This window comes from Primulina tabacum, chromosome 5, assembly GCF_025594145.1.
Source record: "Primulina tabacum isolate GXHZ01 chromosome 5, ASM2559414v2, whole genome shotgun sequence".
Taxonomy (NCBI): Eukaryota; Viridiplantae; Streptophyta; class Magnoliopsida; order Lamiales; family Gesneriaceae; genus Primulina; species Primulina tabacum.
This window is the reverse complement of record NC_134554.1, coordinates 756,105-778,508: the sequence shown is the minus strand read 5'-3', so window position 1 is coordinate 778,508 and position 22,404 is coordinate 756,105. Positions and strand designations below refer to the sequence as shown.

At 35.1% G+C, this 22,404-nt stretch overlaps 2 protein-coding genes across 7 annotated transcripts; one reads left to right on the top strand and one right to left on the bottom strand.

Moving 5' to 3' along the window:
* Positions 1-2,468: 2,468 nt before the first annotated feature.
* Positions 2,469-4,130, top strand: LOC142545189 (BURP domain protein RD22). Its single transcript, XM_075652203.1, has 3 exons — positions 2,469-2,624; positions 2,719-2,827; positions 3,059-4,130. Exons 1-3 carry the CDS (start codon positions 2,556-2,558, stop codon positions 3,997-3,999), a joined length of 1,119 nt encoding a protein of 372 aa, XP_075508318.1. The 5' UTR covers positions 2,469-2,555; the 3' UTR covers positions 4,000-4,130.
* LOC142545188 (helicase and polymerase-containing protein TEBICHI) lies at positions 3,781-22,358 on the bottom strand. Of its 6 annotated transcripts, none has more exons than XM_075652201.1 (28): positions 22,158-22,358; positions 20,715-21,163; positions 20,321-20,549; positions 19,363-20,244; positions 18,438-18,502; positions 17,066-17,171; positions 16,781-16,981; positions 16,469-16,669; positions 15,695-15,856; positions 15,379-15,618; positions 15,049-15,261; positions 14,465-14,815; positions 14,164-14,316; positions 13,402-13,617; positions 12,599-12,817; positions 12,410-12,527; positions 10,667-11,826; positions 10,291-10,488; positions 9,613-9,869; positions 8,099-8,288; positions 7,890-7,991; positions 7,410-7,762; positions 6,837-6,945; positions 6,555-6,695; positions 6,054-6,150; positions 5,355-5,498; positions 4,928-5,025; positions 3,781-3,988 (listed from the first exon to the last, which is right to left on the bottom strand). In XM_075652201.1, exons 1-26 carry the CDS (start codon positions 22,176-22,178, stop codon positions 5,428-5,430), a joined length of 6,504 nt encoding a protein of 2,167 aa, XP_075508316.1. In that variant the 5' UTR covers positions 22,179-22,358; the 3' UTR covers positions 3,781-3,988; positions 4,928-5,025; positions 5,355-5,427. The 6 variants fall into 6 exon arrangements, with proteins under 6 accessions (XP_075508316.1, XP_075508317.1, XP_075508315.1 ...); XM_075652202.1 differs by having other exon boundaries at positions 20,847-21,163; XM_075652200.1 differs by having other exon boundaries at positions 4,883-5,025; positions 16,781-17,171.
* Between the last annotated feature and the right edge of the window lie 46 nt (positions 22,359-22,404).

The window sequence follows — 22,404 nt, the reverse complement described above, 5'->3', positions numbered from 1 at the left end:
ATGTGATGAGCTATGACACAAAAAAGATGTATGAGATGAAATGTATTCGATAGCACATATTTAATAAATTATTTACAAATAATGTAGATTTCATATAAATATATATAAAATCTCAGTATAGGTATAATAAAGCAAAAACTTGTGTGGACGGTCTTACGGGTTGTATTTCGTGAGATGTCTCTATTTGGACCATCCATTAAAAAATATTACTTTTTATGCTAAGATTATTATTTTTTATTGTGAATATCGGTAGGATACCGTCTCACAGATAAAGATTTTCGTGAGTATATCTCACAAGAGACCTACTCGTATTATAAATCTTTATCTGTGAGACGGATCAATCCTACCGATATTCACAATAAAAAGTAATAATCTTAGCATAAAAAGTAATATTTTTTCATTGATGATCCAAATAAGATATATGTCTAACAAAATACGATCAATGAGACCGTCTCATACAAGTTTTTGCCTAATAATAATAATAATAATAATATATGGTCATAAGCCCTTATTGGTATGACCAAATTAAACCAAAGTAATATTACTAATATACCACTCACTAATTAATAATTTAAAAAATCAAAATTTTTTATTTAGTAGATTGTACATATGTGCGCTAATGTCGTGCAAATGAGATTAGTAAAGGGATTAAACTATAATGTTTGATGTTGTTTAAAATATGGTTTACGCTAATTGCAAACATAAGTTAGTGCTCCGTGTTGAATCATATTTTTCAATGGTTAGTTTTATTTATTTATTTTTTTAGATGGAAATTTTATTTAATTTTCATTTTCAAATATTGGACGTGATGTCATAAAAATGGAAGTACAGGCCTTGGATTGGGTTGGGCTAATTGTTGATGATATATGGAGGCCTAACTGAAAATTAAGATACATACCTATTGGCCCATCGGGAAAAAAAGTTTATATCCTTGTTAATTTATAGACTTGCCCCATTTGACCATCCAAAATGTTCTTTTCTTATCATAATATCATTTATTATTCCAATTCGTAGATCCATAGTCTATATGCGCCTAATTTTAATAAGCCGTAATTTTATGATAACATTGTTCCTTTTAAATGTATGAGCTAGTTAATCTTTTACGAGATTGATTTTTATCGTATTTCAACATCATTAGATCATGTGAATCCTTTATATTTTAGTGAAATTGATATTATGAATTAATGATGTTCCAAGGGTTGAAAATTTTACATAATAAGAAGACAAACACTCCAAATAGAGCATAGAAAATCTAAAATGTATTACCTTGTGATATTTAGTAATGTCATGTCAAGTCATAATATCATTTATATCTTCAAAGATTTGTTTTAAAATAATTGTTGATTTCTTCTACTTTTTCACGAAATCACGGTGTTCTTTGGATAAATTTGACAAGAAATCTCATGCGTGTTACGATGCCAATTTGTGTCAATGAGGCAAACCGAAGGTCGCCTTCGATTAGCTCGCGATTGTTTCACCTCCATCAAACTCTTTTTCATTGGATGAAAATTGTGTAGAATTTTTTTAATATTTTTTTTAGAAAGGAAAAAGAAAATATAAAATATCATGTTAGTTTACAAATGACTCAAGTGCAAGTGATTAAACTCATACACCTACCTAGTTAGGTTTTGAATAATTTAAAAAAAAATATTAATAAAGTCATGGCGGTGTATTGTTAAGTATTTAGGTTCAAAGAATGACGTGATATCAAAGACATCGTTTAGTATGGTGATGAAATATTAGTTGATTACAAATATTTGATTTATCCAAATATACAATATTAGAGTTAAAAAATATTATATTATCATATATAGATTATTATTTTTATATCAAACATAATTCATCATTCATCATCTCATCTCACGAACCTGTCTAAAATGATGTTTAAAGGATTTCTAATAAGGAAAAATGAGTCGCCCATTTAATAGTTCCTGCTATTTTGGATAACAAAATGAATTGCAAATTAAAAATCTAATTATGAGAGTGCCATATAGAGGAAATTATTTTATAGGTGGCGTCGAAATTAATTAGTTTAAAGCCAAATCACAATCACAAACCTACAAATCGATATGAAAATAATGACAATAATAACAAAATATAATATATTTTTTGAACATTAATTACTTTCATTACCTCTTAAAATTCACTAATTTCTAGTTGTAATCCGAGCATTTTATATCAATCACTGTCGACTTCCCATTAATAATGCCCAAATAAATTTTGGGTAGTTGTTAGTTTCGAGTGCAATTATTTATTGCCCCGTCAATCTACGTTTTCGCTACCTCAAGGAACCCACAAGAAGTAAATAGGAAATTATTGAAAATTTATCGTTGCTCCCTTATTTTTTTGTCCTTATTTAATAATGTATGTGCCACCTATAATTATCTATTTGCTAAGAATAAACTAAAATGCGAAAAAATATAGGCATTAATGAAACGTGCATTTAATTTTTTGGGGGGCAAATACAGTTGAGGCGCAGGAATACTGATGTAATATATACACCTCCATGAACATATTCCACTTGTACACAAATAATACTGCCATCTCTTCTTTTCATGCAAACAGCCTTTATTTTTTCAGTTATGGAGTTCAAGAAGTTCTACCAAATTCTAGCATTTCTTTCAGTGAGTAAAGATATAGTTTCACTACCAAAATCATGTTTGGATATATTGTTCTATTTTGGCTTGTTAATAAATTTTTCTTTTTGCCGGATTTTAGGTGGCATGGGTAGCGAGTCATGCAGCTTTACCTTCAGAGGCTTACTGGAATTCGATGCTGCCAAATTCTCCAATGCCTAAAGCTGTAAAGGATCTCCTACAACCCGCAGGTACTTATTTGATTGAACAATTCACCAATTGATGCATATGAAATTTAAATTTTAAAAATAAAAATAAAACAACGAGAGCCGAGTCTCGCCAGTGATAGAAATTGGGTGAGGTGGGGAACATACATTTAACTAGGGAAGCAATTTAATAGTTAATACTGATACTAAATTTTCGTAGAGTAACTCGTGATTACCTCATATTCACATTGCTTATTTTCCCGGTTGCAAGTATAGAATTGCTTGTGGAAGATAAAAGCACCAGAGTCGGGGTAAGCAAGGGCGGTGTTAATGTAAACACAGGGACAAGCAAAAAAGGCGGCACCTCTGTAAATGTAGGCCATGGCAGTGTCGGAGTCCATACTGGAAAACCGGGCGGTAGAACCAATGTAGGAGTAGGAAGAGGTGGTGTAACCGTCGGAACCGGCACAAAAAAGGGTAAACCGGTTTACGTCGGGGTTCATCCAGGTTCAAACCCTTTCAATTACCTCTATGCCGCCACACAAACTCAGCTGCATGATAATCCTAATGTTGCCCTTTTCTTTTTACCCAAAGACTTGAGCATAGGCAAAAATATGAACCTGAATTTCTTCCAAACTAAAAATCAGGCTACATTTTTACCTCGAAAAGTTGCAGATTCGATACCCTTTTCCACAAACAAGTTGCCAGAGATTTTTAGCAAGTTTTCAGTGGATCCCAGCTCGAATGAAGCTGAAATGATTAGAAAAACCATTGAAGAATGTGAGGATACAACAGAGATTAACGGAGAAGAGAAATTTTGTGCAACTTCTTTGGAGTCAATGATTGATTTCAGCACCTCAAAAATTGGTAAAAATGTAGAGGCAATATCGACAAATGCAGAAAGTGAGAGCACATTAAAGTACAGTATAGTTGGAGTCAAGAAATTGCCGAGTGAAAAAGCGGTGGTGGTTTGCCACAGGCAGGAATATGCATATGCAGTGTTTTATTGCCACGAAACAGAAACAACAGTTTCTTACCAGGTTTTGATGGTAGGAGCTGATGGGTCGAAAGCAGAAGCAGTGGCGGTGTGCCACAAGGATACTGCAGCGTGGAACCCAAAACACTTGGCTTTTCAGGTGCTGAAGGTGAGGCCAGGGTCTGTTCCAGTGTGCCATTTCCTTCCTCAGGATCATGTTGTGTGGGTTCCTAAAAATTAGTTAGCTGAAGATGATGCAGTTTGTTGGATAGTGGTCTGATTTTAATCAGACTATATATTAATAACGTAATAGACACATGAATGTCTTTTTATTCGATCATTTTTAAGCACTATACGTATCAATTCATGCAATGCTGCTTTCTACTTATCACAAAACGATATCAGGACTGAACCAACAAATTGCAGATCAATCCCAAAAAGTTCAAATTCACCATAAATTTTCTTCGGAAAATACAAGTTCATCAATTCTCAAAATAAAAGTAAAAAATACAAGTTTATCTCACTAATATTTTAATTTTTGGGATCAACGCAAACTTTCGCAGCATCTGAGTTCACCCCCGCGGAGTCTAGAAAGGAAGAGTGATTGTGGTTCGTCAAGCATCAATAAAATAACTGCACAGCCATGTCTGAGATTGCAGGCATAGCTCATAGATTACCTGCTATTCTTCTTATTAAAAAGGTGAGGAGTTGCGATTTCTTCTCAGAATTGATAAAAATTAGATGAAATTGCTTTAGTAGAAAGTTTGTTCCTGAGCATTACTATTACTCCAACCAAATCCAATACAAATACAACATACACCGCTAACACGTAACCTATTGAACGAAAAAGATAATATTTTTCACGCACAGACAGTATGCAACAACCATCATAAATTGTTCTTCGCTCTTCCTACTCCCCACCAAATGACAAAAAAATAACAAAAGAAGACTAATAACTTAAGCTGTCATCCCTTTTCTACCACTACAAATCAGCACCATCAATACAGTGAATAAGCTAAATTTATAGAAGAAATTGGGAAATACACAGGTTTCAGCACCATCAGAATAAGAAGTGTATATTAACAAAGAACAAATAAGATGCTTCGGAAAATTGAATACAATACCATCGAGTCGGATGAACAGTTCTTGGTGAACGAGAAAAGACAAACCTCATAAATGTTCGGTTTCGTTTTGGATGTCTGGGGGAAAGTTTTGCAGAAATATTCTACGAGAGGATGTTTTGCGGAAATAAATTGTATCTTCGATTCTGTTTTGGGGAAACAAAATTATTAATGTAAACGTAAAATCATGTCAGAAAATTATTTTAAAACTTGAAAAAAAATATTTTAAATCATAATATAAGATAACAGAATATTTCTGAAAATGAGAGTTAAAAAGTTTGTGATTATGTTGGATGATGTGACAAATTAGAAAAAATTTGATTTGGAGACAACAAAAATAAATTATAGTGTGTGTTTTTATTGGGTGAGAAATTGTTTTGCGGAATGGAAAACATTATGGAAACAAATATAAGTTATAGAGTTTATCAAAACAAAAAGTTGATGAGCAAAGTTTGCTTAATAAAACTTCTAAAACAATACCTGTTGTTTGACGCATGGGCCACAGTATATGTTTCCTGCCGAAATTGTGATTGCGGTTTACTTCATGTCTAAGGATTAGGCATGAATGGCTCCAAAGACCCCCAAGTTCTCCCGACTTTCAATTTAACCGGCAAAGGAACTGCAGAAACAATTTATTTAACAATATCCTCGATATGCTCAACGAAATAATAGAGTCGACGTCATTATCAAAACACCAGCTTCAATGACTTTGCTTGAAATTGAAATTTCAGTGTTTCCTAATCACACACACCATGCTCTTGATAACTGCGTAAAGTTAATTTTAACTTTTTGTTCTTTTTATGTAATTAACTAATTATTACTGGCTCGTCTTAATTTTTGAAGGGGCCACTACCGACGGATATTAATCATACTTAAACCATCGTAAACACACACCTTTAATATTAGCTAAAATCACTACACCACATGTGAACCTATGACTTGAGAATGAGAACTCAATAACTAGTACAAAATGAAGCAACAGTGTAAATACTAGTTCAAGTTCATATTTCCAAAACCAATGCACAGAAGTTTAACCTAGTTGCTGGGAAAAGTAGATGATTAGCGACAACAAAGGAAGTCTCGACCAAGAAAGACAGTGTAAGAAGAATCTCGGGATTGTCATTGTCTGTATGATTTCCAACGACGAATTACCATAAATACATGTTAACCATACCAAGAAGCGACACAGCCCTTTCCATGCATGTTTGAAGTAACCGCCCAGCTTCCTTAACAACTGAAGAATCAGCTTCCAGGACTAGTTCATCATGTACCTGAAACAAAAGTTAGAAGGTAAACTTTTCATGATTCTTCAGAAAACTGAACAGGCATTAAAGGCTACAATACTTCAACCATCACAAAAGGTGGTCCTTACAAATAAATATGTAAAATATAAATTCAACGTTTCATAGTTCTTATAGGATAAGGATAGTGATCAAATTTAAATTATAGAACCAACATCATTATTGACTTCATTAACAGAAGTAATCCATCTAAGTTTTGCAGAGATGACTTGTTACAACATGAACTAATACCCTTAACCAACATATTGTCGCTGATGAAATTTTTTTAAATATATGCCATGTCCAAGGCAAAGTAAAATTGCACGTCAGGGTGAGATTTATGGCAAAAAAAGTATAACGAATGTAAACCTATTTAACACTTCTCCACTAAATACCTGTAGAAGGATTCGGCATCGATGTTTAAGCATTAGAAACTCTTCAGCATTCATGAAACTAGGCAAAGATGCTTCAGAATCCTCACCAATAATATCATGGATATATATCATTGCAATTTTTACGACATCAGCGGCAGATCCCTACAGCACACCGTTAGATAAAAACCACACATTCAGTGTACACCCCTCCCTCTTCATTACTCAAAAATGAGCTCAAAAAGTAAGGCCATTTGAATTATTATGTTATAATGGTCTGAAAAGTGATGTGACAAGGATAATTACCTGGCATATAGAGTTCACAGCTTGTCTTTGAGCTCTGGATTTTTCTTTACTGTTACCAAATTTAATTTTTTCCAAGAAACGTTTTCTTCCCTTAAGGGTCTCCACAAAACTGCAGAGCAATGAATATGAGATCCTCTAGAGGGTAAAATTAATAAGGTAGAAAACAAAATTGAAAAGAGGATCCTGGATGCATTAGTACAAGATAAGATAGAACACATGATTGAAAGGAGAATCCAGGATAAAATCTGGCCAGAGAAGAATCTGGCCCATATTGTGGAAAGCTCAAACTAGTGTTGTTTGCTTCTCAAATGAAAGAGCACATGATAAGTTGAACCGGATCTCAGGTTATCAAATAATTGAGATTTGATCTTAGAGCACCATGGATTATTGGCATGAAAAACATTAGGGTTCCCACAAGGGAAAGAGCAAAGAAACTGTATGATGTGAAGTTGGAGAGGTCAAATGTAAATTACAGGAAGGTAAATCAACATCTCACAACTTCATTTAGCAATGGTCTTTCACAAATAACAAAAAATGCAAAAATGTCCAGCGAGTGGACTTTATTAAACTCACCCTTTTTTGCGACAGGCTGTAACTGCTTCATGCAACCAGCCAGCAACACCAGGAAAAGACTTCTTGAAGCTCTGAATTCGTTCTGCAGCATCTTCTGTAGTGCAGTCCAGTTTTTCTGCGAGTGAGTTAGGCCCCATACCGTATAGGATTCCATAAACCATTCTCTTCGTTTGATCTCGCTCACATGAGCTCACACTTGACTCATGTTTCCCAATCCATTGTGCGGCAATCATGGTAAAGACATCGGCCTGACAACTACTCAGAAGTTTAATCAATGAAGAATCTTTTGAGAAATGGGCCATAAGTCTCAGCTCTATCTGGCAATAATCTGCCGTTATGAGCAGCCAATCATCCTGCGACAAGAAAACCAAGTAAAAGAAGCAAATAAAACTCCACCAGCAGAGCTCCAGACACAGATAGATAAGAGATTCTAGGATAAGTGTAAAGAAACTCGAGTTCAAAAATCTTAGGCATCTTCACCTGAGTAGGTATGAAGAAATCACGAGCATTAATCTTGTAGTGAATGGCATGCGATTCAACATCATCTTTCTCCATTTTGAACTCAATCATATGCTCAACGCACTATGAAATCATGGACAAAAGAATACAGGATATTAATTGGTTAAATAATTGTGAATGATAACAAAATGGCAGAAAGCAACCACATCCGAATTACAGGGAAACAAAACCTGGAGGTTAGGCTCCTCCATTGACAGTCGACCAGTTGCTGTTGACGTCTGGAGCCAATGACCATGCAAAGTATACTTCTGGCTCCTTATAGAAAGCCTAGCAAGTGAACAAATTGACCCCAAAGTAGAATTCAAAAGTTTAGCTAATGTTCGGTGCTCTTTAATAACTGGAACAATGGGATGCTCATTCCTGAAATAAAAAAAGCTTCGATCAGTCCAACAATCTTTGAAGCAAACAAGAACGGTGATCAAGCATTGTTACGTCACCATCAGCGGCGAGCAAGTTACTTTAAAATCTAGACAGTCATAAATCCTCTAAAGCTAATGAACATAAATTTGTAACTACGACATCAAAAAGAGCTTTCAGGGATGAAAAAATTGTAGTAAAATACAAATCAGAGAAGATTTGCAACCATATCAATAACTTTACCAAGCAAAGGCAAATACAGAAGAAAAGGCCATATTTGCAACGTGACCGTCCAGCATTTGAACTAGGGCAAATGCTAATTGCTAGCTAGGTCCAACATGTGCTGTCAGATATAGAGTAAATGTGATTATAAAGATCTAGCGAACACTTATTTTAAACAAACTCCATCTAACTAAGACTATGTGTGACAATAAAATAAAAAAGCTAAAATTTAGTTGTTCTACACAAGCGCACTCATATTTCAATTAGGCTCAGTTTGGAATGAGTGATGAAGCAGTGATTAGTAATATCCTATTTTATCCCATGTTTGGTTGGATTTTTTAGGCCCAAAATTAATATATAACCCTGATAAAATCTCACAGAATTCATCTATTCTCAATGGTGACTGGTGTGATGATTTATCATAATTTTTATTAACAAAAACATCAATTCCCCAATTATCCTCTCAAATAAATATATAATAAGAATTTGACAACATTAATTTGCAACAGCAAGTGTGGAGCAAACACTTTTTCATAAATGAAAGGAGATTTGAAATCTTGAATCATGTAATGTTGGTGAAATTGGTGATGATTCACTTTGGAGCTTGAGGTGAAGTCCGGAAGGAGGAAGAAGATGACGTCAGTTGTGAATGAGAATTGATTGAGAAGATTCACTTGTTGCTGTTACTAAGTAGGTCGGAGGAAAGCTTGGTCATGGTGTCCGTAAAGAGCATGCAACTTGTAAAAGATTGATGAAGCTTGAAGAAACGAGATTGTGGAGTTTGTGCAATCTAGGGAAGATGAAAAGAGATATACAAGTTGAGGAAAGTGAAAGGTACACGTACGTTTGGAGAAGATGAGATATTATGATTCACGTAATAAGGGTAAACTTTACAGATCTAAATAAAGTAAATTTTTATCCATTTTATTATTAATTCAACCAAAAACGTCAATAATTATAATCAATATTTACTCAACCTACATTACCAAATAATTATGGATCTCACTTTGTCTTATGTGGACCTTTTGGTTCGTTTTTTGTTACTAATTTTATTAATCAATATAATACCATTTCTTATAAATAAATAAAAAAGTCCTTTTAGTACCTCAACATATCCAGACAATGTTTGTCAGTACTTGGATGTAGTTTTCCCTTACTCCCTTCTGGCCTGGGAAGTTTCAAGTGTTCATAGAGTACGTTAGCTATGTCAGCTGGCATCGATAATGAAAATATCTTGCCAGCCAATTCGAAAGCTTCCTTCTCCAAAAGCTTTAGTTTACTTCCAAGAATATGACGCGCTCTAAGGCATCCTTCCATGTCAACACCAATTCCCCAAATCTCCATATCAGCAAGAACATTTACCTACAAACAACAGGGACTATATAATTCTGATTGACAGACAATAAAAACCAAATAAATGAAAGGTCAACATCAGTCTAACCATCAGAGTATGGTAACAGAAATGAAACTGACTAGAGATTTAAATCAATCAACAGAAAATTCACGTAAAACTGTGAAAAGCAAAACTGCCATCCAAGCCAAACCATGTTTCTGATTATTTGTACTTCGTAGTTAAAGAAATATTTTCACAAGTCATTTTCATCATTTGGGTTATAAATAAAATCAGAGGAACTTCAAGTATGACACGAAATTGCTGCCCCGAACAACTTTTCCAGTTTATAGCAGCAACATGTTATAAGCTATTCAAATTATTCTGAAAAACCAAAATCACAATGCAGGAGATGGTCAAGTTCTCATTCCATGAGTGAAAAAGATTACTCACCAGCTGAGTTTCAATAGTCACAAGTGGTTCAAGCAGTTCTTCAGCCTCTAATAATTTCCACAGAACAGAAAACAAAGCTCGAGTTTGTGCAACTCTGCGACAGCAACCGTTATGTGCAGCTCTTTGCATCTGATCCTTCCATCGACCACTTCTATTAGCTGAAGCTGCAGCATCACTAGATAATCTCTTTTTAACTTCCTGTGAATATTGTACCCTCAGAGGTAATTTTGACAACCAAAAAACTCGATAATAAGATAAATGATCATCTAGTTCATTCCTAACCAAAAAATCAGGCATTGTTATCAGTGGAGCACTAAATTTTAGTGCAAAATCAGAATAAGATTTCATTTAAATATTATTTATCGATCAAGAATACCTTTTCCAGATTAGGATGAGAACTTTTCTCTTCATCAGGCGAAAGAATCCATGCCACAATACACATATCAATTGCATTCTTTACATGGACATGGGAAAACATGAAGTATGAATTGTCAATAAGATCCAGATCCAGACTTTTAATTCCACCATGCAGACCGCTAAACCTCTGAATAGAAACAGCTGGACTTTTGAGCACCTGCAACTGAGCTTTTAAGTTCCAAGTAAATTTTTTGACTCCCTTTCTCTCCATTATATACCCAATCCTTATCCACCGTTTCTTGGCTACCTCCACCTGATGCTTTGGTGGTAGCATACCAGCATGTTCTTTTCCTCCACTGTCATAGCGTAATAAGTCCTTTGGGAAATTTAAGTAATACACAGGAGAGTTTTCCCAGCAAACCGCCATGCCATGTATTTCAAATGGAGCAGAAGAGTTCAATTCAAATTTTTTATTAAAATGTATATCGAAAAAAAACTCTGTTGCTGCATCCCAAAGATCCAAGAAAGAATCGACTCCCCCAGGAATACTAACTGCCTTCACAGGACTTTTTCCCAATGTGTGTTCTCTGATTCCCACACATACAGTGTCTCTTTTAGGTTGTTTCTGACCATCATGGTCAAAACATTTACTAGACTGATTTCTGATATTACCAACATTTCTTGATGAGACATAGACGGATGTGCTTGCACTTTTTATGGGATTGTTAGTCATATTATGCTTAGACCCCAGAATAGTGGATCCTTCTTCAAATAAAGTAGGACATTCACTTTGAATATTTCCCGCTGATTTTGCTTCTCCGTTTGACACAAGTCCAACAGGTGGAGAGTAGTAGGTTGATTCGTCCGCCTCAGTTTTTAACTTAACTCCGTTGGCCCCATCACTATTCTTCTCAACTGAAGGTGAAGCCAAACCATGATTTGAATGAAGATCAACAAAGTTGCTAGTTGATTCCTCCCCCGAAGACGACGTTAATTCCTTTCTGGGGACATTTTCGGTAGCATTAAGTAATAAAGGATGAGACAATGGTGGCACGTCAAGTCCAAGAGATTTGAAGGCTGAGAATGCAGTGAGTCGTGCCTCTTCAGCTTTATCAAGAACAATTTTGCGAGCTCCATTTTTTATCTTCTTGGCAACTCCAAACTGTATTTTCCGTTGTGCTAACGATTCCATAACCAAGAAAAATTATATATCCAAATTATAGACTAGAATTTATACATTGGCTAAAGACTGCAAAACTAAAGGAAGCAGAAAACAGCGTACCAACAAATCATGAAAGAGTTGATTAAGACTTTTCAGTCAGTCAAATGAGAACGACTACTTTAGTTAGCACTAGAATCATGTAAAAACATGGTGAACAACAAGGATGACAGACGAAAAACCCACCAAAGTAGGTACCATGAGGAAATAAGAAAAATGCACAGCCATTTCCAAGATCAACTTTCATGCAATGGAAATGAAAATCGCGGTTGTATTCAACAAGATAAAAAATTTGGCTTTCATGAAAACTTCTCGATATTTCCTGATAGATAAAGATCGCGATTCTCCAGGAAATGCATCACGAGAAAGAAATCATTTGTACATCAATATATAATTCAAATTCACAAAATGAAATATTTACAATCTGCAAAAGCTCCCAGCAATCATTGATATAGCTTGTACAATTAAACTCCTCTACAAAAGTTTAAAAGTGACGGTGGAGTGAAGTGTGCTACAATCAATAACCAATGCTTGAAACCTCACCTTGTGCAGTCCACTGAGAAGATTCAAAAAGTGCTTTGCCAATTTCAGAGACAGACGATTCAGCTATAGCTTGAGGAGTACGCAAACCTGCCTTATAAAGTGCTCTAGCTCGTGAACCCTGCAGATTCCGAAAATTGTAAAATTAATAATCTAGATTTCTAAAAATAAAAAACGACACCAGTATTCTACCTTAACGTAAGGAATAGCTGTAAGTTCTACAATCTCTGCTCTAACTCCAAATGAAACACGATTTTGGAATTTGGCAACTAAGCTTTCAAGGTCATGCCAACCAAGTCTCTCACAGAATACAGAAACCATAGACGCAAATCTTCCAGCATTTTCTTGTAAGGCCTGAACCATACCTCTAGCGACTTTAAAAGCATCGCATGCCTCAACAATAGATACTTCCTTCACTCCACCATCAAGAAATTATCATATAAGTATGAAACCAAATAGCTTAATTAACATCATAGTAGACAATTACATAAATGACCAAGTACATGAGGTGAAACAGACTAAATAAGATGAAAATCTTTGAGTAACGTTTTCAGTAAAAAAATTAGTGAATAAAAATAAAAAATGGTGTTATGGCACAATCTTTTGCAAGAATAGGCATGTAAAAAAAAGTTTTTTTTTAAAAAAAGACCTCATTTCAACTTTAACCACAATGCAACACATTGCACCACGTGCTTTTCAGTCAACAGTCCTATTTTTTTATAAAATATTATGTACAGATCCATTATTGCTAATCATCCTTCTGGTACTGTCTATGCACAATATTTAAGAAAAAACTGTATCATAAGTGAGTGTAATTCTATAGCAATAAGCTGGGAAACAAGGAGGAGAAAGATGGGGAAAATTTCAAGTATAAGTAAATGAATTAAATACAAAATTGCACATATACACTGTATCATATGAAAAATCTTCTCGGATTGCAGATTTATAACAAAGGATAATGTCCAACTGGAGAGTGTGGAGGGGAACAAATATACCTGCACAAGCCGAGACAAGATAAGAGAAACATAGAATCGTTTACACACTCTAAGCATTTGATCATCTGAGAGAATTCGATTAGTCGCCATCCCAAGTCTATGATTGTGATTTCCGCGAAAGCCTTTGGAATAATCCCTTGATCTATGTGAGGAAGGTGCTCCATGAGCCATACGCATCAAAAAGGATTCTTGTACTCCAACTCGATTTCCAACAGACTGCACTTCATAAAAAAGGTAATAGAGACATAGTTGTGCATGTATTTCAGGTCAGATTTCTGCTAAAGAAAAAGTTACAAACTGCTTTGACACCAAAATTAACCAATTCTAAATTCAAGCTTTTTTGTCATGCAACTTAAATAAATAAAAGATTAAGTCCACTAGAGAAATCTTTAAGTTTCAGTGTTGAGGTTGAAGTCCCCATTTAAACATGAGCCTCCTAAAATACGTTTGTGGTTTCATGAAATTCTATTGGTAAGGATATCATGATTCATGACAAAAATGCATAAGAAAATAGTCCTGCATATCTTTCTCTGCAGACACATTTTTGGAACTATTTTATCGTGCTCAAAGAATTTCTGGAAATCAAAAGTTCAACCGACTATCCTATCATTTTTGGCTTTGAACGTAAGAGTATTTAACATCATACATCTGACTAAATGAATTCTTCACATAGAAACCGGTTCAAGGAAACTTACATCTACTGCAAAATTTCTAAAGTGGGATATCAGAAACAAGATGAATAGTAGATAAACAGCAAAGTACCTGGTCTAATGAAGGCAACTGCATGAATCGCTCATAATATAGTTCCCAGTCTGGTTCCACATCAACATTAATGGGTGTTACTAAGTACACTAGATGTAAATCTGATGCAAGCACAAATCCTTCTCTCGCCCTCGTGAGATCGTCCAGTACAATCTAAAAATAATCAAAATTCATTGATTACCTAAACTACGTAAAACTCGTTCATGAATTTAACCTGATCGAAGCCAGAGGTCAACTGCATACAAATACAAATTTAAATTGTGGAGGGTTAGCATAGAAATAAAAACCAGGGATACATTACAAGTGATTCCTCTGGACAGAGAGAACTTCCAAAAGATGCGCGGCCCAAAGGTGTAGTAGTGTACAACTTCGTCTCTTCATTCCATTCAAGAAACTTTTTATGGCACAGCCATCGAAGAGAATCTTGGGCTGATTTCACGACATCTTCAAAAGGTTTAATTGAATTGAGAAGAGTACACCTAACATATCGATGAATATCATTTGCTGTTTGAACAATTCCTCCAGCAACAACCTCCAGTATAGCATGGGTCATCCCATTCTTATCTTCTGACAGGCAAGAATAAAGTGGAGGACAACCATCATTAAGGAGTGCCACTATTTTCTTGACCTCCTCTGGCTTGCAAATCAGCACCTATGTAGGTTTTTCAAATTACTAGTGAAAAATTTAATGTACTTCAAGACATATTGTACTTTGTTATTCAACAAGAAAAAGAAAAAGTCACAGTAAAAATAGAGAAAATTAGGCAGGAACAGATGCAAGTAAAGGATTGGAGAAGAAAACCGACAAAACAGTGAACCAATAAAATAACTTGAACAGATGAAGGGAGAATTGTATAAATGTAAGCAAATAAAAACGAGACCTACACTTTCTCCCTTTGTATCTATGCCAGTACGACCTGCCCTTCCAGCCATCTGCCTGTATCTTGTCCCATCAATAAAATCACGACCAATGCGTGGTTGTCTAAATATCACTCTTCGTGCTGGCAGATTAACTCCAGCTGCAAGTGTTGACGTAGCAGTCAAGACACGTACAAGTCCTTTGCGGTAGAATGTTTCAACAGCCTCCCTTTCCTCAACCTTTTCCAGAAATGAAGAACCGTGATAAGCATTCAATGTGATAAGTATGCATGAGCATAACCCAGAGTTAAATTTTGTATGAACAGGAAATAAATCAATAAGATGTGTCCGACATACTGTGAGCCCGGCGTGATGATAAGCTACTCCAAGAGGAAGAGTTTCTTCCAGTATTGGATCCAACCCAGCAGCAGATCTTCGCAATGAATCAATAGCTGAATTTATATCAAAGAAATCATCGTCTTCATTGCGAGGGCTTACGCAAATTTTTTTAAGATATTTCGCTATATGCCTAGCAGTTGATTCACATCCTTTTCTACTGGAACAAAATATTAGGACTGAGTGACCCTCTTGGACAACCTAAATAATTCAGTGTGTGAGATATATTCAATCTAATTGCAAGATAAAACTTAAGTAAAAGACAAAGAAGATGAACCTCGTTGCATAGTTCAACTATATGATCCGGATCTTTACCACAGAGATCAGCCACTCTAGGGATCACCCTAACAATTTCCATCTCTTTGTTATATATATTGCTACCCACTTTAACGTATTCCTCCAATGGAACGGGTCGAAAGTATGTCTCATAAAGTGAAGCCTACAAAATAATAAAAGAGAAATAGAAGGCAGATCAATTCATTTTTAAATTTAAGAACTTATTATTTTTTGGCAGCATGTAAAATAACACGATATAAATCAATTAACATGGTAAATTATCAGATAAAATTTGCAAAGCCAAAAATTGAGAAGTTAAGGATTTGAACCAAAATTTTCCAAACAGGGTTTGAATACAAATAACCTGATTGCAGTCTTTCAAATAAAATGGAAACATAACTCTAACTTTGCATGAGACGACCTCATGGATTTTCAATTACAGTCTCAAATGACACTTCATCCACTTATTACAAAGCAGAAATTAGAATTGGGTCATTTTCACATTCAGTGATGCAAACAAATAGCTCTCAGTAAATCAAGGCTTAAATGATCACAAAAAGATTTTAATCAGTAGTATCCCCAGCTTCAAATAATTCATTCACAAGGTTCCAAAACTTCAAGCGGTACAAATATCAGAAATATCTCGAGTGAATTGAGTCATATTAAGCGGTTATTCAAGAAAACATGCATCACTGGTCCTATCAGGGTAAACATTTTACCACATCTTCAAAAAGATTGTAACCTGTTGTCCTGTTCGGTAATAACAAATACTTACTTGAAGCCAATCAGCAACAGCAGCAACATTGGGTAATGTTGCACTCATGCCAACAATTTGGAGGCCACGAGCAGGATCAGACTTACCACTACTCGTCCCTCCACTTTCTCCACTAGAAGAGCCTATATTGCCTTCACCAGCTGCATACCGAAGCTTTGTCAACATGAGTTCTAATATATAACCTCTACTCTGATCAGCAACCTGCCGTCATCACAATATATCATTCAGACATAAGAATGACAATCAGATAAAAGAATATAAGATAACAATCAATAAATATAACCACAAGAAAACCGAAAGCCATGTGAATACCATGTGCAGTTCATCAATTACAATGGTACCAAGCTCTGATAAACGACCCTCTTCCAGTAATCTGTTTACCAACGAATTTGCTTTCTCTATAGTACAGACGGCTACAGAGGTATCCTTGGGAATAGTGCCACCACCTTGATTTCCATAATAGCTGCGAACATGCTTATGTAACGGTTCTAAAAGAACTTCAAGGTGTTCTGCCTGCACGTTTTCACAGAGATTGAACTGTAAGACACAAGACAAAGAGCATAAGAACTGTTTTGAAAGCAAAGCAGCCAACACCACCTTTTCTGCGCAGATAGATACAAACGGAAGTACAAGAAGGGCAATTTTTCCAGCGGAAAAAACTCTTCTTAGCATTATTATTTCAGCAACAAAACTTTTACCAGCACTGGGAAAACCAAAGAAAAAAATTTGAGCGGCAAGGAAAAACCACATCATCTAAAAATTTCACCAAGAAAGAAATAAAGCTGCCAAACCAAAAAACAAAAACATAAAACTCATCACAATTGAATACATCTGTATAAAATATGGGAAATAGTATGCAGCTAATCTTCAAGGAGCAACTGAATTGAGATGGGAAAGCCAAAAACTAAACCTGCAGACCCTGGGCATATTAAGCAAAGACTTGATCACATTTGATCGAATTTGGGAATATATTCCCTTGATCTGATATAAATGTAGTTCTAGAGATGAAAGCATGCATACATAAACATAAAACCCTAGAAATGTAGCTGAAAAATGAAACATCTCCCAAGCATGCATAGGTAAACATAAAACCCTACAAATGTAGCTGAAACGAAACATCTCCCTTAATTACAGTTTTCCGAAATAGATTATATTGCTGGTGAATAACAGCTATGTTTATCCATGAAGCTTGAAGAATCTCAACTAAATAAACAGCTCCCTTCTTAAAAGTTTTACTAGTAATTCTCCAGTCAGTATTAAGTATATCACCCACCACAAGAGATATAAATATTTTTATAATTATTTCTATCCCAGTTAAATATGCTTTTTTGAAGACCGAATTAGCAATTGATATTCTTGTTCAAGTTTGCCTATAAAATCGAAAGTATGAATTCTGAGGAGGTTTGAATTTGAAAACCATAAACTTTTTCATATCTAAAATAGACTTGAGTGAACATAATACATATATTTGGGAAACTAGGCATGCTCGCAATGATGCATATTCCCCATTGCCTCACATATCAGAATCCAAGTCAGAAATGTTGTGCTCAGACCACTTGCATGAATAATAAAGGCCCAATTTGTATTAAGAAAACATACACAAGCTACCAATAACATGAATATGCAGTAACCACACCTGCAGTCTACAACAAAAAAGTATGACACTGTAGCCAACTGTAACTATTTACCCAATGATGTAAATTTTCCCAGTCTACAAAGAAGAGTCTAAACCTCGTGGTGAAATTTCTGGTCATCAAATTAAGATGTAAAAACGGGGAAAAATTTGAATTTATTTTTTGCAAATTTTACTGCTTGTGCACGGATAATTCCTCATGAAACAATATAACGAGTTATGCAGCACAGGCAAACCTTCACATAGGACAATTGATCATTGATGACAAAATTTAGTATAAAAATACAAATAAAAAGAGGAGGGGGGGTGGAAAGCAATTTTAACAAGTTATATTACCTGGTAGATGCACAATAAACAAGATTCCGGTTATGCAAGACACCATCCACCTGAAGGCAGTCAACCTGAAAAAAAAAGTTAATAGAAAAAATAACATATCGACATTTCTGCAAAGTTTAGGCTGCTATTTACAGAACTGTGGTCAGATATTAGATTCAGTAACCAATCATCCATCGGTATTGGCTTACTTCATTTCAAGTTTTCACTTATTGTCCGGTTCAACAAGGAACCAGCAACCATGAGTCTGGTCTGGAACAAGCCTATAAACCGTTTTGACGGTCAAACCAGTCAGAACCGGTCAGACCGGTTTTGAACCGGTGAACCTATTGGCTCAGCCATTTAAAAAAAACGATATTTTAAATTTTCTTCGAAAAAAATTACTTATATTTAAAATTTGAAATTTTATTTTTTTGATTATATATATATATATGATTATTTGAATTTTAAAATTTATTAAAAATATTATTTTAGCAATATTAGATCTTATTTTGATTTATTTATTTTTTGAAAAATATACATATAATTATATAATCATGTTGTTTAGATTTTAAAGTTACATGAATATATCTTTTTAAATGATATTTATACACATTTAATATATTTAAATTTAAAATATATTATTTGATATAATATAATTGTTTTTCAGTTTAACTGGTTGAACAATTTTTCGAGGTAAACCGATTCGATCACCAATCTGAATATGAAAACATTGGGCAGCTTTTCAACCAATCTAGAACGCATATACACAGAAATCTTATGACAGCCCGTGACCCTTGTTAACAATATTGATTTAAAGAAAAAAACTTAAAGTTGAGATAGCTTGCATCAGGAAAGCATCCCAAGTTTCATAGACGTCAGACGACCACCAACAAACTAATTTGAATATATTTATCTAGGAGAATTCATCTTTTAGGGAAAGGAATACCTGCCAGGGATACAGTTTTGATATCCCCTTTTTCTTATAGATTTCACATATTTCAAGGGGAAGCCAATTATTCAAATCCAAGCAGTCCTTCATTGAAGAACTTGCTGGAGTAGAGGAACTTTTTGACTCATGATTATTGGAAACCACGGTGTAATCTTTGTCCACTGCACCAGATGTAGAAATGTCATAATCTTCAATCACTCGATTCATGTTTCCAGTGGAAAAAACACACTTAAAGGTTGATCCTTGCAGTGTCAGATTTTCTTTTGTTTGATTGATGTGGCCAATGGGTGTAAGAATAGTGCTTTGTAGACTATGGTGACTGATAGAAGCATTAGTATTCTCCTTGCTCGCTGCAGTACGAGGTGTATCACTATTAGCATGAGAGGGCATCTCTTCATCAAAATTGTTTCCATCAAGATTGAAATCAAAGTGCTTCACAGGCATGGGTGAGGCTCCTTCATCCAGATCTTTCTTTTGATTCCCCTTGGGGCCTACAGCAGAACCAGTCCCATCATCACAAACTGGGTCTAAAACTGTATGCATACCCTTGTTTACCATATTGCGGCATCCACCATGTTCCACTGTATTTGAATTACAAATCTCATAATTAACCATCAGGGATTCGTGATATTCTGTGGTATGGGATGAAAGACCGTCCTTGGGAGCAAACAACCCATCTACAACTGTAATTGCTTCATTCCAAAACGCTTCTCCAGGAGAGAACAATGACCCTCCCCGTGTAGATTGAGGAGTTCCACAAGCTCCAAGTCTGGAGGTTAAAAAACTGTGTGTGTCACAACCAGCAGTACATGGAGCAGATGTGTGGCTACATTTTCTCAAACTTGCTTGTGATTCTAAGGCATTGTGGAATACAATTTCCTGTCAACATATAAGATCAAATTTTCAAAGATAAGTTTGATTAAGGACATTTATAAATCTTCACATGTTTTTTTACCTTTTGTAGGCATTTAAATTTTTTATCTCCAGATTGGTTAACAGTTTTAGATTGTGTGGCCTTGGGTGAGGAAGTGAATCCATTCTTAGTGAAAGGCTGATTCCCACCATCCCCACTATGCCTTCTCTCAGATGCTTTATCCTCTAGCTGAAGGATAGATGAGCTATTATGTATTTTCTTATCAATAAGTTTTGCTTCTGATTGAGAACTTCCAGCAAATGGTAACTCGCTGCAAAAGAATTACAGAATTTTAAAAAAATTAACAAAGAAAATACATGTGCTCTATCAGCCAATAGAGTAATATTAGACCTAAGGTAGCTAGCTGTTGAATGAGTGATTGAAGTCTTCTGGACTAAGTCAAGCCATTAATGGACAAAAGAGAAACAAGTAGTACCTACAATATAACGACAAAAATCCAGTTGCAAATGCCTTCAGTTCAGCATTTTCCACAACATTCCCAGATGCGTAAGAATCCTTACCAAGACAATTAGTTGGAACACTATCAGAAAACAATTCAGATTTTAACCTTGGAGCCACTTCAGAAACTTGAGGTCTTTCAGGTAGTCCCTGGGTTGGGAAATGGGACTCACGATTTTCAATTCTAGATGACAAGCCAGCATCCAAAGTCAGATTCCTTTTTACGGGCCCCTGATTAGCCTTTTGATCGCAAGGGACATTCAAAGATTTTGCGGGTGAATGACCATCCTTTGAGGTTACTAAATAGCTATCCAAAGAACTTTTCGAACTTGGAGAGACTTCAATTTGGTTTCTTGCAACTTTTTCGCATCTCCCCAATTTTGAATTTGGTGACAGAGTCTTTCTCTTCTTTTTCGAGACAAAGAACTGCACAATTACCATAGTCATCAACATTTGAAGAAAAAGTAAAGATATAATAACAGGTAACGGATATAATCTTGAACAGTTCCATTTGTGTGACACCAGAATGGGAGGGGGGTATACGAGGCAAAAATCTCGAATAAACTCCATTGCAGTGACATCCGGATTTTCCCTGTCACCATGTACCCCAAGAGAGAGAGAGAGAGATAGTACAAGGAAACAGGTGAACTTTAGAATTCAACATGGGAATTCCCATATTCTCAAGCACAACAAGATAAATGTGTCAAAGGTCAATATTACGACCATAATTGACATAGCATTCTATCTTTTCATGATTCTGTAGTCATCATATACGTTACATAAAACAATCAAAGTACAGGAATATTAAATTGAGTTGTGGAGTACATGGAAATTGCATATGGATCTCCAGTGTCATGCCAAATCTAAATCCTATGTTAAGTAAATCTCTCTGAAAAATAAATAAATTAAAACCCCAAACTGACACCACCTAAAACCCATGTCGACGACCTCTTTTTCAACAACACGTTTATTTTTATATTTTGAACAACATGGTTACTTTTTTTCAACAAAACATTTAGTATACACTAATATTTTTCAATGTTTCTTTTCGTTTCTCATTATATAGTGATACCTTTAGCTAATTGACTCATTGCAATTTAGACTAAATAACACGCCAATCCAAACTAACATATCACCAACATCAATCCCAATAAATTTCAACAACAAAGGTACATAACAACGCTGTGTTTCTCACATAGGCATATATATAAACCTGCGTTTGGATGGGTGTATTTGAATCTAAAGAAGGATTTATCTGAAAATTTGTGGATTTAAAATGACAAGTAATTACAAGTCATTTGAAATACTTTAAAAATGTATAAAAAAATTCATTAGAGGATAGGATCAAATTTGAGATTATCAACAAAAGTTTTCGTTCAAATATGAATAACTCCATCCAAACAAGAAAATTTGAAATCACCTGGTCGATGCGGGAATCCATGACCGTACTCCAATGTGCTTATTGCGACGATGAACAAGCGTCAAAGCCACTGATTGTTCGCCTCTAGTCCAAAGAATTCAAAGTTTCAAAGAATTCAAAGTATTTACGCATTTTACTTCATTCGAGATGTTCAACGTCCCTAGATTTGAAATATGAAAATTTTGAATAGCAACCCTAATGTTTGTCCAATGTGTATATATATATATCTGGGAGCGTTGATAACGTA

What these genes read in the sequence shown, in the direction of transcription:
- LOC142545188 (XM_075652200.1), bottom strand. Translation starts at nt 22,178, where the DNA reads ATGGATTCCCGCATCGACCAG. An exon ending in GTTTATTGTGCATCTACCAG is followed by an intron (nt 17,172 to 18,437) that starts GTAATATAACTT and finishes TGGTTTTCCCAG; the next exon opens with TGCTGGTAAAAGTTTTGTTG. An exon ending in TAGATACAAAGGGAGAAAGT is followed by an intron (nt 14,816 to 15,048) that starts GTAGGTCTCGTT and finishes AAACCTACATAG; the next exon opens with GTGCTGATTTGCAAGCCAGA.
- LOC142545189 (XM_075652203.1), top strand. Translation starts at nt 2,556, where the DNA reads ATGCAAACAGCCTTTATTTTTTCAGTTATGGAGTTCAAGAAGTTCTAC. An exon ending in AAATTCTAGCATTTCTTTCA is followed by an intron (nt 2,625 to 2,718) that starts GTGAGTAAAGAT and finishes GCCGGATTTTAG; the next exon opens with GTGGCATGGGTAGCGAGTCA. An exon ending in GGATCTCCTACAACCCGCAG is followed by an intron (nt 2,828 to 3,058) that starts GTACTTATTTGA and finishes TTGCAAGTATAG; the next exon opens with AATTGCTTGTGGAAGATAAA.